Source organism: Theobroma cacao, chromosome 1, assembly GCF_053813885.1.
Source record: "Theobroma cacao isolate CCN51 chromosome 1, ASM5381388v1, whole genome shotgun sequence".
NCBI lineage: Eukaryota > Viridiplantae > Streptophyta > Magnoliopsida > Malvales > Malvaceae > Theobroma > Theobroma cacao.
The window spans coordinates 37,990,095-38,003,803 of record NC_142639.1 but is presented as its reverse complement, the minus strand read 5'-3'; the positions used below and the strand labels follow the sequence as shown (position 1 = coordinate 38,003,803).

Here is a 13,709-nt window from a genome sequence, read left to right as displayed (position 1 = left end):
TCGATTTTCTGTTGCTTTGCTGCATCTGCCTGAAAAAGGATAGTACTGGAATACACATTTCTCCTACCAGATCCACCCATACTTACTCGGCTTTCATGATTAAATGGAACATACGATTTGAAATCCACAACATGATAACCTGAATCTATTTATACAAAGATTCCGTGGACATGCTCGTTCAGTTCTTTAAATACTGACATATTTTATTCATTTTTCTGGTAAGGGTAAAGTATCAGTGTCATTGGAGAATATGACAGTAGTACCAGCAGAAGGGTAGTACACATTCGTCCTACCGGAAATACTCAAGAACTTGTATTTACAATTAGCACTCAAAGTTGCTAGTACAGAGTCAATTTGTCCAACGAGAATTTTATAGTACATTTTGTACTGTAATCCTTTTGGGTTTGTAGCATAAATAGCTCATATGACAGCGTAGGCTCAGAACCAAGTTTCTTGGTCGCTGAAAAGTGTATTATGACTTGATGAGTTTGTCATAAAAGAAGGATGGGGACCTAAGCCCAGAGGTCATTGTGCAAGTGCCAGGTTTTTTAGGGCTTTGACAGATACACTGAAACAAGGTGATAGCAAGAAAGTGAGGTAAAAGTCAATAGGGAGAGAGCGAGAAAGATGTGAGAGACAGACAAAGACAGGGAACAGGCTGAGCATGGATGAATCTACCAACAGGTTTCTGTTGTCGATCCGCCCATGCACTGCCTCTTCCCTGGCTCTGCCTCTTCCGTTTTCTCCTCGCTCTTTTTTCATCTTCATTATTTTTGGGATTATTCTTTCCCTGTTTTGTTATAATTAGTAATAACCAAGTGATTGAATTCAGATCCAGGTTCATGATAGCTACATTTAACAAGAAGCCAAGATAAACGTGGTTAGCTATACCTCCACCCCCCCACCCGACCCCAGCTCCTTTTCTCCCTTATTGTACATTTTCTTTTGTTTTGTTGAAGATAAACTATTCTCTCAATCCAAGTGGACCCACCTTCTAAATCTGGTGACCTGGCATTAGATTCCTGGTAGTGGTTTCAGATGTGAACATGATCGCCTTGTCCAGCAGATTTTTTTTCTTTTATTTATTTATTTATTTTATTTTATTTTATTTTTTGCATGACTCTGGAATATATTCATTTCATTATCCTTTGAATGAAGTTTCTCTCGATATTTAGAATTTCAAGATAATTAATAAGAAGCGATTCTTAACTCCATTTATACAACATCTGTACCATAAATGGGAATGTAATAAAAACAAGCATTAGCAACCTGTAGTCATACTTGTCATTGACAGAATCAGGCGAGGAGAATTGGCTGGAAACGTTTCATAGCTTGGAGATTAATTGTTTCACTAATTACGGAAAATGCATTGTGATTTTGCAAGCATTTCTGAGAACTTGATTGCCTTTGTTCTTATTCTTCCACGATCACCATTGGTAGGGGAAAAACGATGCAATTAAGACTTACATGCCTCATTACTTTTAAGTGACTGAAGATAGAAGGCACAGATGATTTCCGGTTTTGCCAAAGCTGCCATTCCTGTTTTGAATTTGTCCCATAACTCCATAAGCATTTGGTGTTACATGGAAAACGAAGAGATGAATTCTTCATTGAGATTGATACTCCCTTTACAAGGGTGTAGTATAGCAGGGCTGTTTTTTTTTTTTTTTAAATATATATGTATTTTTCCTTTCTCAATTAGGTAATTGTAAAATACAATCTCATGTGCTAGGAAGGGAAGATTTCTGTAGTTTGATCATTCTATAAAGAGAAACAAAGATAAATTAGGATCTCGGATTGATCTTCATGTCATTGTTTCTTTCCAGGCAATAATGCCGGAATCTTTGCACGCAGAAGCCACACACAGCTTAAAGTTCACTGGATAAGGCTGCAATAATGATATTAGTTTCTCAGGTGTTACGCTACGCTTTGCTCAGAATAATTTATAATGATAAAACACATTAATACGAAACTAATCTTTCAAGCTCCTCTTCTATCTCATGATACAGAGAACATACCCCCGGAAAAAAGTATCATCCTTGTGGATACCCAAATTTCTCTGACTAATGAAATCAAGTTCATTTACAGCTAGAGTGGCATAATTATGCTGGTAAAAGTAACCAACTTTAATGGATTTTGAAAAAGCAGAGAATCATGTTCATATTAAGCAATGTAAATGAGTGGTGGCAAAGAGTTCTCCTAGCAAGTCAGATCTTGGACGTTGCCGGCACTGTGCCCTGATGGAGACTTTAGATCATCGGGAGATGGTTCTAAGTTTCTGAGTGTGATTAAGATTAGTACTCATAATCATTAAAAGGCCAGCAAAAATAAGCCTAACACATCATGCTACTCAACTTCCAATTAAACAAGGCTCCAGACCCATTTTCTACTATCTACAAATTGAAATGTTAAAAATCTTTCCAACAGTTTCTGTTTCATAATGAAGAGATTGATTACATCTAGGAGCAGCGGATATAGCATCAGGATTGATACAATAATAATAACAACCAGCCTTGTTAAATATGCCCTGCATTCTTACCGGGACATGGGTTCTGGCAGCCACCAGTAACCAATCTGCTTTCATAAACCAGAACTAGCTCAGGAGATCAACTTATGTCCAATCGAACCAGCAAGCTGCGTTAGCAAAAAGACTATAAAAATCAGAAGAGATTACACTATTTCAACCAAATAAGTTTCATAACAATGTTTACTAGGCAGAAATATACAGAATCTGAAACTTTATATCGCCTAGGGTAAATGGGTAATGGCTTGCTAGAAATGAAGATATTGATAACCTTCATTTAAGATGTAGAATCGCATAAATAGCAGAATCATTCATCCGATTATAGACCCTGATCTAAAGCTTACTCGAATAACAGTGTAAAAGAAAATGAAAGCCAGAAAACAAAGTGGAAAAGGGAAAGCACCCTTTAGAAGTTGACTTTGTTTCAGGCTTTCAGCTAAGGAATAGATTGGTGCCGAGGGTTACTCGAGCTGAAATTGCTTACTCTGCATCTATTAGCAGAACAAAACCAGAAACAAACTTCGAAAAAGAATTTGTCGGTATTTCTTTGGATATCTTTCTTAGCACCGCAGATGATGTTCAATTTAAAGCCAGTGTCCTGGTGGCCTACACTGCTAGCTAAAGAGAAATATATCCTGAATTAGAATAGAAAAATAATTTGCTATGAAATTGGCTATTATGATGGAGGAAAGGCCAACAAGAAAAAAAAAACAGAACATAAAAGGCAAGTATAAACAATGAAAGGTCCTAGATTGAGAGGCATAGCAAAATAGGATTCTTCTACTTGTCCCTAATGAATGGCCAAGTCAAGGTTGAGCTGGGAATTAGCCCAGATGTCTACGCATGCGTGAATCAAGTTCCTTGATCAGTTGAATCCCAAAAACACTCAGAGCAAACTGTACAGTTTCCAGAGTCAACAAATTCAGATGAACAAGTATTATAATTTACTTCCGCTCTAGCTATAAATTGTAATGATCCTAATGAATTACGAGTTATGACTCATCAATCATCAATATAGACCAGAAAGGTTTCATGAAACATGATGGGCTAGAGGGGGAAAGAATATAAAGAATTGGTAGAAGAGAGGCAAAAAAGAAAGTTACGTACTTGTTATCTTCATCAGTCCAGCATACAGATTGATTGCAGTCGACTTGAATACAAGACTGAGCTTCGACAAGTTTATGGTCCAGTTTACCAGACTCTATAAACTGCAAATCTTCCAAAAGTATCACATAATGTTTCTCAACTTCTTCGGCACTTTTTTCCCCTCCAACCATGGCTGCAACCACTTCCCAGCGATCTGGGTGTTGCTCATCAACCAATGCTAGAGCCAGCTCAAACAACTTGTTCTCCTCCCAGCTCCACTCACACAAAACTTTTGGAAAGTTATCCATACGTCACCTATGAAAAAACGTTTTCCTTTGATTGATTGATAAGGCTCTTTTGAGGGAAATAAGGAAGACTTAATAATTGCTTCCCATTCTAGGATTCATCGAAGAAGAAGAAGAAGAGCTGAAGAGGAATCTTTTTAGGTGACTTGTTTGATTCTCTAGACCAGATTCTAACACCCCTGTCCTTTGGGTGGGGGTGTCAGATATCTGTTGTGAGCAGCAAATCTACCCTTTTTGTTTGTTTTTTCCAGGGAGTCCTTTTGTCAGAGACAACAGGGCTTTCCTTAGTTGTAGATCTAACCATGGGCAATCAAATAGTAAAAAAAAGGAATTATCAACCCAACATAAAAGTATATACAAATTTAATCCATCTGGTCTAAAACAGGAAAACTGCAGGTCAAAAACAGACAAAACTTTCAGACTTCACTAACCATATCTTGCAATACCTAGAATGCCACTTTCCTCCAAGTCTAGCATCGGATTCTTAATGTTGTTAGATCCGGAAAGGTAGCATTACATGCAATTTTAAAGTAATTTAAACCAACAAAGGGAAAAGAATCCAACATGATTTTATCTTAACCCAATCAATCTTTTCCACGTTTTTCCAAATTTCTACCTTGAAACTAAAGAAAGAGACTTTTGAGGGTAGGATCACACCTTACCTGATATTTCCAGGTTTCCAAGCAATTTACAGTTCAGACCTGGGTCATTTTCAAGGACTTTTTAATGGGTGGAAAAGACTTGGTTGCAGAAGGAAAACATTTTTTTATCTCACTAGTTTTTGCCTGATTGGACACCGTCGTGGGCAGTGAAATCTGATCCAAACCAACTTTTCCTTTTTTTTTTTATTTCGCATTTATGGAGTTTCCTAGGGTAAGGTTGCTTTTTAATAGATGTGTTAACCTGTCTCCTTCGGTCCGGACAATGGACCCCAAAGGGATTTAAACCAATGTCTCTGGGCTTCTCCTATAGCCTTAAAATAGATCGTCATATATTCAATTGTGAGTGGTTACGTAAATGCATTTTCAACAACTGTTACGAGAAAATCACCACTACCTATTTTCTAGGTCAGAAAATAGTGAACAATTGAAGAAAAAAGTGGCAACATTTTCCACGCCAACTTGATCTCAGCCAAAAGAGCGGAAAGAGTACACCCGCCTGCCGTACCCCACGGTCCACGCATCAACCAATCTCATCCGGTCATATTCGTCTTAGGCTTTTATTTCTTTTTGAAGGTAAACTATACACTTATTCTAGGCAATTGATCATATGATTTTATCGTCTTTGTTTTTTCTTAAAGGAGCTGGTGGATTGCAATCATAGCTTTCTGACTGTTTACTGGCATGAGCCATTACTTTTCTTGGGCGGAAGCAACACGATTAGTGGTATCTCACCAGCTCATATAGGGTCGGTGTCTAGGTGGGGTCACTCTGCTCGAATGGCTAAGATGGCAGCAAAGGCGACTAATTAACAGATATTCCAAGAACCCTCCTTCCCCTGTAATAAGCTTAGAGATATTTGGGACACCTCAAAACAGTAAGATCCATATATGCATTTTCTTATTCGAACAAAAATCATCTTCTGGGACTCTCAACACCCTTTGAGATGAAACACAACCATTGGGTCATGGATCAAAAATAGGGGAAAAATACAGACTACTGACCCAAAACTTACAAGCCAATTTCCTAACCTGGATTTTGACAAGATAAATTTCACATTAATACTGTTGGCATTAGAAGTTGTAGCTCCTATGACTCCAGAGCCCGAGGGCTGCAAAACTAACTCAGAAAGTAATCTCACAGCTTTTGTATGAAAAATGATATTAGAAGCACTATCAGGTCGGGGGACATTGTGACGGAGTTATCCCCTACAAAACAAATCTAAACTCTAACTAAGTTCATAAAAAATTGTGTATGCAATATCATAAATTTGTAGTTTCTTCCAGGATACCAAGTAAGAGACACAACAGGCGATGACACATGTCATGGAAGTATAAAGGCCTCTCTGTGTTAACACATGGATTCCCAATAAGAAGTAGAATATTCTACAGGTCCAAATTGCAAGAGAACAAAAAATAATAAGCCAAAAAGTATAACGTGAAATCCAACCACTTTCATGCTAGAAAATGATGATTAATGGAAAAAAAAAAATCTGCAACTTGCCAGACACCACAACCACCAAAACAAGGTCATTGAGCAGACCTGAACGATGCAATTGCATCCATTTCCTGTTGCAAAAGAAGAGCATCAACAAAGATATCCAGATTCTCTCCCTGCATCACATCATCTATTGCATGATATGTGATGCCAACACGATGATCGGTCACACGCCCTTGAGGAAAGTTATAGGTTCGAATGCGCTCAGATCTGTCCCCACTACCAATCTGTTCATACTTCAAAGCGATCAGTATCCAATCATCTGGAACAAAGTAGATAAACAGTAACAAAATAACTAAATCTTCATCTCATAGTAGGCCCATACCTGTTGAGATCTAAGTTTTGATCGGCTCATCTGAATCCTAGACCTCTCCAATTCATACAGCTTTGCACAAAGCACCTTAAGTGCTTTGGCTTTGTTCTATTATTCAAGCAAAAGGGGAGAACAAGGTAAAGTTACGGGAAGCACCAGAAGAGTATAAGCATGGATGATAAGAGGCATAATACTGTTAGAAAACCATCCAAATTCATATTTCAATGCTTTCAGGTTAAAAACCCATCGCTCACATACTTTACTTAAGAGACTGAAAATATGGAATATATATGAGAGTATTCAGCTAGTTACAAAGACTAGACATGGATGCAATCATGTCAGCAGAGAAGATACCTAGCCATTCACGCAAAGCTTATTTTCTCTATTGATACATGCAGAAACCTATTGAGCTTTGAACTACACAAATGGATATAATTATCTCACATCCCAAGATTCAAACCTAAGACCTCCAGGTTCAGGTTCTAACTGTTAAAAGTGTAATCCTAAGGACTAATAAGCATGTTAGTTTCTAAAGATAGTGGAGCAGTAAAATTGACAAAAAGCTGATACTAGCATGTAGGGCTTAGCAATATAAATTTAAAAGCAAGCATGCATCATTAACTTTTCAAATGAAAAACTTCTTGTCCATGATTGGATCATTTTGAAACATATAGGATCACTCCAGGGTAAAAAAAACCAGGAAAGGCTGCAAAATTAACAAGTCAGCCTTGGCAATAACTATCAGAAACTATGGGTTAAAAAATGAAGTTTTGTTCAAAAGATCTTAGGACAAAAGAATGCAAAACCACAACATTTGAGTGCTCTTTACCATATGCTGTGATCGTTCATCCTGTATAGATACTGTTACACCAGTGAGCAAATGAGTGACTCTAACAGCACTGTTGGTGGTGTTTGCATGTTGTCCACCAGAACCACCAGACCTGTAAGTATCAATTCTCAAATCTTCATTCCTTAACTGGACATCTACCTGCAGATACCCAACATGAACATCAATCAAAGCAGGCAAAAAGGATATAGTAATTAAAAACTTGTACCAGAGAAAATAAGATTGTAAGAGTGTCAAATATTAAGGTGAAAGCAAACTACTGTAAGCAGTCTGAGCACTCGACAAAAACTCTCAACTAAATAAATCTCAAACTCTTTCAAACAGAAAAAAGAACCACTGATGAAACACAAATTTGTATCCTTAAGCACCTCATCAGCCTGAGGGAGAATAGCAACTGATACAGCACTAGTGTGGATACGTCCAGACTTCTCTGTCACAGGAACACGCTGCCAAAAGAAAACTCCATGTAACTTATGCTTTAAGCAATATATTACATGTTAAAGAGTCAGAAATGAAACCTGAACTCTGTGAATTCCACTCTCAAATTTAAGTTTCCCATAAACACCAGCTCCTGAGATTGCTGCACTAGCTTCCTGGTTAGGAGAAGAAGAAGTCAAAGTTCTGTGATGCAGACACAAGATAAACTCCACAAGTTAATCCCAAAAACTTTAAAAATGACCAAGACACTATCTATAGACTGCAAATGTACAAGTTGAACAAGCAACCAGAAACCATCTAAAATCAGACATAAGATAAATAAAACACTCAATAAAAGATGGAAGACATACCTTATATCCTTTCAGATCAGACTCTGTTATACCTACCACTTCAAACTTCCAACCCTTCTTATGTGAGTACCTCTCATACCTGTTGTAGCCCAAGCAAGGAAACAATTCTCAGATAATCAGCTTCTAAACAAAATTTGCGATTCACAGACAGACGATGCTGTACTGACTTACATTTTAAACACATCCATTGCAAACAAAGAAGCCTCCTCCCCACCAGTTCCTGATCAAACTTTTTTGTCAAATACAATACTACAAAGTGGGAGAAAAAGGGAGGGGGGGGGGGGGGGGGGGGGGGGGGAAATAATGAACAAAAACAATGACAACAACCCGCATTCAAGTGTCAATCACATACACTTTGTTACCTGCTCTCACCTCCAAAATGCAGTCCCTCTCATCAGCATCATCCCTAGGAAGTAATGACTTGAGCAGCAAGTTTTGCAGCCTTTTCTCTTCTTCCAAAGCCTGACCCAAATCCTCAGTTGCCATATCAAGCATGTCTTTATCATCCAGGCATTCAGTCATCAATGACCTCAAACCATCTATCTCCTATGTAAAAAGAAAAAAGAAGGGCATTCAGCCATCAATGACCTCAAACCTCAATCTCCTACGTTAAAAGAAAAAGGAAAGCCTAAAACAGCGTCCTCATTGGACAAAATAGCATAATAATAGCAACTAGAGAAAGCATTAGGATAACGCACAAAGAACCCCGTAGTATATAATTATATTATCAACACACCAACTTAAGTGAAAGACTTAGATTAGCAAAACTACGGAAGTAAACAAGATAAATGATACCATCACAAGGTAGACAAAAAGTTCATTCTTCGATTTAGACAAATTGGAAGACAGAACAATAGTCAAAGACAGAAAATGAAGACATAAGTATACCTTCTGTTTGGTTCTCAGCTCATTGATAAGTTCCATTGAGTCCTTAAGTTTTCGAAGCTCTTTGTTAGCCTTTGAATACTCTGCCGGTGAGGCTTCTGGCTGTCTTCAATCAACACGAACAAGCTTAATTATGAAAACAAATTCAAAACAGAAGAAATTAAAAACCATTAAAAAAAGAATAAAAAAATATACTACCTGGTTCATGAGATTCTCGAGATAAGCACTCCTATGCTCAATAGCGGATAATCTTTGCTCCATGATTTTAAGAAGATCAGTTGAAAGCTGAGGTTGCAGCTCTGCCCAAACCCAAAATATTATTTCAATCACTCGAAAACAACTCTTTTTTTTGTCTGAAAAAGAAACTAAGAAATAAAAAGGCTTACCGGTGGAATAATACCGAGAAAAAGAGAGAGTACTGTTGACAATTTCGGGTAGAAGAAACGATCTTTGATTATAACGATTGGCATTTGATTTTGCTAGTTGAAGTTGCCTCGACGAATTGATCCACCAAATAAACGTTCGATTCAGTCTTCTCATTTTTTTTTTTCTTCTTTATCAATTGCTGAGCTCTTTCTTTCTCCACTTCTCGGTGGAAGAATTGCTACGGCTCGTGCGAACTTGTTTCCGGCGCTGCAACTTGGAATTGCTACGCATGCAGCAAACCGGTGCGCTTTGGAAGCCCCCATAATAGAAAGGCCCATTTGAGTTTTGGAAAATGAAGGCGAGCAGCAGGCGGCCCAGTCTTGCTATACGACTGGGTAAGAGTCAGAAACCCAAGCTAACGAAAGCTAAAGCCATGTCGGAATTAGAAATTTAGAGCCCAATGACACTATATATATTTACACAAGCCTACCTAATTTTTTTTTTAAAAAAAATTGAATAATAGCATAAAGTATTTTCATTCAGTTGGAAGTAAATTAGACTATCATGAAGAAAATTTCCTAGCTATATTTTCAAAACTTGGAATAACAGGCAAAGATACAACTTGACCATCAATGGTGGAAGTAAAACTACAGCAAAAACTCTTTTTTTCAAATTAACGTTTCACTTGTCAATTTTGGGCGTTAAAATTTCAGCAAAACCTTGAAGAGAAGCTTGTGGTAAAGAGATTACAGATAGCACTGCATATATAGTAATTACTATTGTCCATATATAGGATGTAGATAATATGATTAGAAGAAAAGATAGAGAGTATTAATTGACATGTTTATAATATGGAAATATATTATTTGAATTATGAGCTTCTTGTGTGTTTTATTATTATTATTTTTTTTTTTTTGGATCAATAAAAGAATTACCATACCACAACAAAGACAAAGACGGACGTAAGAGCCCTGAAAGAGATCCCTAAACATAAACTTACAAAAGGAAAATCAAAATGAGATGAGATGCGCCTCCATTTGCTAGCGACCACTATAAAGTTCTCTCTATGTAGGTTTTTGTGCAGTTGATCTCTTTTCTTTTCTTTATGTTTTTTGGACTCTCATTCCACATTTTCTTCATTAACATGTGTTCAATATCTCAAGCCAGCTGTGAAAGGAATGCCAGTGGCGGGCAACCAATTCTCACGGCCCAAAAGGAAGGATTGAACAGTGAATCTCATGGCAGTCCGCCTGTCAATCCTGTGGTAACCCTTCCAGTTAACCCTCTTAGCGGTGTTAGCACCAGGGCCACGGTTGTTGTACTCAGCATAGTAGAGAGTGTTGAGAAAATTGCTTCCAGCCCAGGGCAACCATCCAGCAGGCTGAATGAAGTCTCCCAAGGTGGACTCCATGATAACAGTTGTAGAGTATTGCTTCCACGGCCTGCCCAAGTATGTTGGGATCTTGAACCTGTCAGCGAAGAGCTTCTGCTCGGGGACTATCCTGCAGTTCTGGATCACGGTACCAGTGTTCTCATGCGCATTGGTCTTGCCCTGTGCAGTCACTGTGTTCTGTTGATTATCCATTGGCCTCCTGACGATGATCAGTGAGTTCTGGATAATGGTAGGGGAGTCACCGAAGATGAAGTCAATGGTGCCAGAGATGACACAGTTGCGGAAGAACTGACGGTTGGCTTGATTGTACAAGGTGTCTTGGTAGCCATCCATTCTGCAGTTGAAGAAGGCTGACTTATCGGATTGGATGCGAAGAGCCACGGCCTGGTGCTTTTGAGGACCAGCAGTGTTTTGGAATCCCATGGATTTGGCAATGAAACCATCTCCAATAGCGGCTGTACCATTAAAAAAATATGGAATTATATATATAAGAAAATTAATTGAGGAGAATTATGATGAATTCATGGTCCTAAGTGTTAGAAACTTACAGAAAGTGGCAGTCTGCCAGGTGGATGTGCCATCAACGAAGTTCTTGTGGCCAGTGACAATGGTCTTTCTTGGGCCGTCACCATACATGAGGATGTTGGTAGTTTTTTTGTCCACGGTGATGTACTCGTTGTAGATTCCAGCCTTGACATAAATCACATGTCGGACCTTGGAATTCTTAGGAGCGGCAGCAAGGGCAGCAGCAATGGTCCTGAACTGGCCACTGCCATCCTTAGCCACAACAGCATTTGGTCTCAAGTTGCGGTTATCAATCCTAGCCAAAAGCTTGCGGTCTGCAGCCGAGAACCATGAGGGATAGCCATCCTTCTCAACAGAAAGAAGCCTACGGGCGGTAGGAATAGCCAACTGGAGACCGAATTTGGAAAGAATGTCGGACAACTTTGTCACAATTGCCAAGGCATTGGCTGTGAGTTCGCTAGCATCAGCAATACCGGTTGTCATGGTTTGATGCATGGTGGTCTCCGGTTCGAAACCATCCAAGCATGACTGCTGGTATGAGATAACAGCGCTCAACCAGGTCCTGAGATCGGCTATGCGGTCATTGATGCTGCGCAATTCACCATCACCCACCTCGGAGAACGATGCCTGGAGGGACTGAATGGCGTAGTCCATCATCTCCTTACAATCATCCAAGGCCATCTTTGTTCGGCTATCGTTCTTGGCCTGAACGATCAGGGAGTCAGAATAGTTGAAGAATTTCTTCACTGCTTCCTGAGAGGCTAAGATAGCCTGGGCAACGTAATCTTTGGGATCAGTGCTGTTGACAGAGCTGAGGGTCTTCTTGCAGGCTTCTTGATAATCAGTAGATGAACAGAAGTTGGACACGGCCTTCATCTGTGGAGACAAGTCGGCCTTATCGTCGCCGTTGCGATGAACCACAGCAACAACTCCAATGACGACTCCCACCACAAGAATGATGGAAATCCCCGAAACAACTACTTTACCCATCATCTTTGCTAATTTTTTCCTTTTTCAGCCACTATTTTTAGATTTTTGTTTTTTTAAGGATCTTCCTCCGGCTGGCTTTGGCCAATATAGCACACGATCCGATTCCCAATCAACTTGAAGGGACTCGGGCGGGAGAAAGACTTTATTGGAAAGCGCACTTCCCTTCTGCCTTTGCTTTGTTGCTTGATGGCAAGGATTATGCATGGCGGGTTTTATAGCAAAATGGAACGTCTAAAATTAGGGTTCTTGCATGGTAATGGACGTTAAAATTGAATGGCTTGTCTGGTTTTGCAGTGGATATATGTAAGGTAGAATTTGTGGTTTGAGACAAGCGTTTGACGAGGATGCTCTGTTAAATTTAGACAAAACATATATACAAAGTCTCTCTTTTTTCAAATATTTTTGTCTTTACTAGATCTCCACGTCCGCACTATCGCCACCTCATGTACGAACGTTATTAAACAAGTTCCTTATCCAATATATTGTATATTGAATAAGTTAACTTAGAAACACATTTGATAACCTATTTTACTTTATATATATATAAATATATAACTAACACTTAAAATTTTTTGTCAATTATTTAAGAAAATTCAAACAGATCCTTATTATTCTATTACGTTTAATTAAGCTCTAAACCCCTATAATTAATTATTATTAGTTAAATTATCACTTGTCATTTACTATCACAAGATATCAACATAACATATTAATATGTTACAATAAATGATAATGTGACATGATGATATAGTCATATGACATTTTTCATCATTCATGTTAGTGTCGTATCAATGCTATATGATATAAAAATGATAAGTGAAATTTTAATTAATAACAAATTTTTTTATTTGGGGAAGGGGATTCAAATTCTGCTATTTAAGTAGGAGATCATACACTAACCAATTAGTCAAATGTTTAAGTGTGACATTTTAATTAATAACAGTTAGTTAACCATTAGTAATAAAATCTTATTTGTGTTAAAATAAAATATAATAACTTAATTGAACATAATAGAAGAACAAAAACTTATTTAATTTTTTTTAAATAGTTGAAGATTTTTTAAAGTATTATATATACATATACCTTAATTCTAGTATTGATTTTTTTTCTTTTTGTTAATTATTTGAAAGGAGTAATTTTTGCTCCCATGCACATGTACTTTTCAAAATTATAAAAGTTTAAAGTGATTCTAGTGTTTTATTTATATTTTTAAATTAAAATTAATTCAAAAAACAATCATCTTTATTATTATATATATGTATAGAATATAACATTAATATTCATGTTAATAACATAAAATTCCATATATATATATATATATTTATCAGCATATATGGCAGATAATTATTAGTACCATATTTCCGTATAAATGTTAAAACTTTTCAATCAAACTTTTAATATAAATATTTTTATTCAAATAATCTTAGATTGAGAAAGTGAAATTCATAGGATAAAAGATGAATTGAGTTTGAAAAGTCATACTTTTCTGTATATTGAATTTTTATGGAGAGAATTACGGAGCAAAGATAAA

The 13,709-nt window shown here is 37.5% G+C and overlaps 3 protein-coding genes and 1 long non-coding RNA gene across 8 annotated transcripts; 1 reads left to right on the top strand and 3 right to left on the bottom strand.

Annotated features, from left to right (window-relative positions):
* Positions 1-443: 443 nt before the first annotated feature.
* LOC148764796 (uncharacterized) lies at positions 444-1,214 on the top strand. Its single transcript, XR_016024191.1, has 2 exons — positions 444-597; positions 833-1,214. It is a non-coding gene; the product is annotated as an uncharacterized LOC148764796 (long non-coding RNA).
* Positions 1,215-1,462: 248 nt separating this feature from the next.
* On the bottom strand, positions 1,463-4,418 carry LOC18613797 (protein RADIALIS-like 3). 5 transcript variants are annotated; one of them, XR_016024190.1, is made up of 4 exons: positions 3,632-4,418; positions 3,009-3,142; positions 2,540-2,634; positions 1,463-1,888 (listed from the first exon to the last, which is right to left on the bottom strand). XR_016024190.1 is itself a non-coding variant. In XM_018114294.2 (2 exons), the coding sequence occupies exons 1-2, from the start codon at positions 3,916-3,918 to the stop codon at positions 2,607-2,609; spliced, it is 315 nt and encodes a 104-aa protein (XP_017969783.2). In that variant the 5' UTR covers positions 3,919-4,410; the 3' UTR covers positions 2,416-2,606. The 5 variants fall into 5 exon arrangements, 1 of the variants encoding a protein (XP_017969783.2); XR_016024187.1 differs by lacking the exon at positions 3,009-3,142 and having other exon boundaries at positions 1,472-1,888; positions 3,632-4,412; XR_016024188.1 differs by lacking the exons at positions 1,463-1,888; positions 3,009-3,142 and adding an exon at positions 1,929-2,278 and having other exon boundaries at positions 3,632-4,412.
* A 1,484-nt stretch (positions 4,419-5,902) lies between these two features.
* LOC18613796 (Peptide chain release factor 1) lies at positions 5,903-9,598 on the bottom strand. The gene is made up of 11 exons (XM_007051209.3): positions 9,291-9,598; positions 9,103-9,203; positions 8,908-9,006; positions 8,382-8,565; positions 8,191-8,239; positions 8,020-8,098; positions 7,750-7,824; positions 7,600-7,677; positions 7,214-7,372; positions 6,397-6,492; positions 5,903-6,298 (listed from the first exon to the last, which is right to left on the bottom strand). The coding sequence occupies exons 1-11, from the start codon at positions 9,442-9,444 to the stop codon at positions 6,104-6,106; spliced, it is 1,269 nt and encodes a 422-aa protein (XP_007051271.3). The 5' UTR covers positions 9,445-9,598; the 3' UTR covers positions 5,903-6,103.
* An 822-nt stretch (positions 9,599-10,420) lies between these two features.
* Positions 10,421-12,181, bottom strand: VGDH2 (VANGUARD-like protein). Its single transcript, XM_007051208.3, has 2 exons — positions 11,212-12,181; positions 10,421-11,118 (listed from the first exon to the last, which is right to left on the bottom strand). Exons 1-2 carry the CDS (start codon positions 12,179-12,181, stop codon positions 10,421-10,423), a joined length of 1,668 nt encoding a protein of 555 aa, XP_007051270.3.
* Positions 12,182-13,709: the final 1,528 nt, after the last annotated feature.

Coding starts and splice junctions, on each gene's coding strand:
- LOC18613797 (XM_018114294.2), bottom strand. CDS start 3,918: ATGGATAACTTTCCAAAAGTTTTGTGTGAGTGGAGCTGGGAGGAGAAC. Junction 2,635..3,631: donor TGGACTGATGAAGATAACAA/GTACGTAACTTT, acceptor TTGCTAACGCAG/CTTGCTGGTTCGATTGGACA.
- LOC18613796 (XM_007051209.3), bottom strand. CDS start 9,444: ATGAGAAGACTGAATCGAACGTTTATTTGGTGGATCAATTCGTCGAGG. Junction 8,566..8,907: donor AGCTGAGAACCAAACAGAAG/GTATACTTATGT, acceptor CTTTTTACATAG/GAGATAGATGGTTTGAGGTC. Junction 8,099..8,190: donor GCAATGGATGTGTTTAAAAT/GTAAGTCAGTAC, acceptor GGGCTACAACAG/GTATGAGAGGTACTCACATA.
- VGDH2 (XM_007051208.3), bottom strand. CDS start 12,181: ATGATGGGTAAAGTAGTTGTTTCGGGGATTTCCATCATTCTTGTGGTG. Junction 11,119..11,211: donor CTGGCAGACTGCCACTTTCT/GTAAGTTTCTAA, acceptor TTAATGGTACAG/CCGCTATTGGAGATGGTTTC.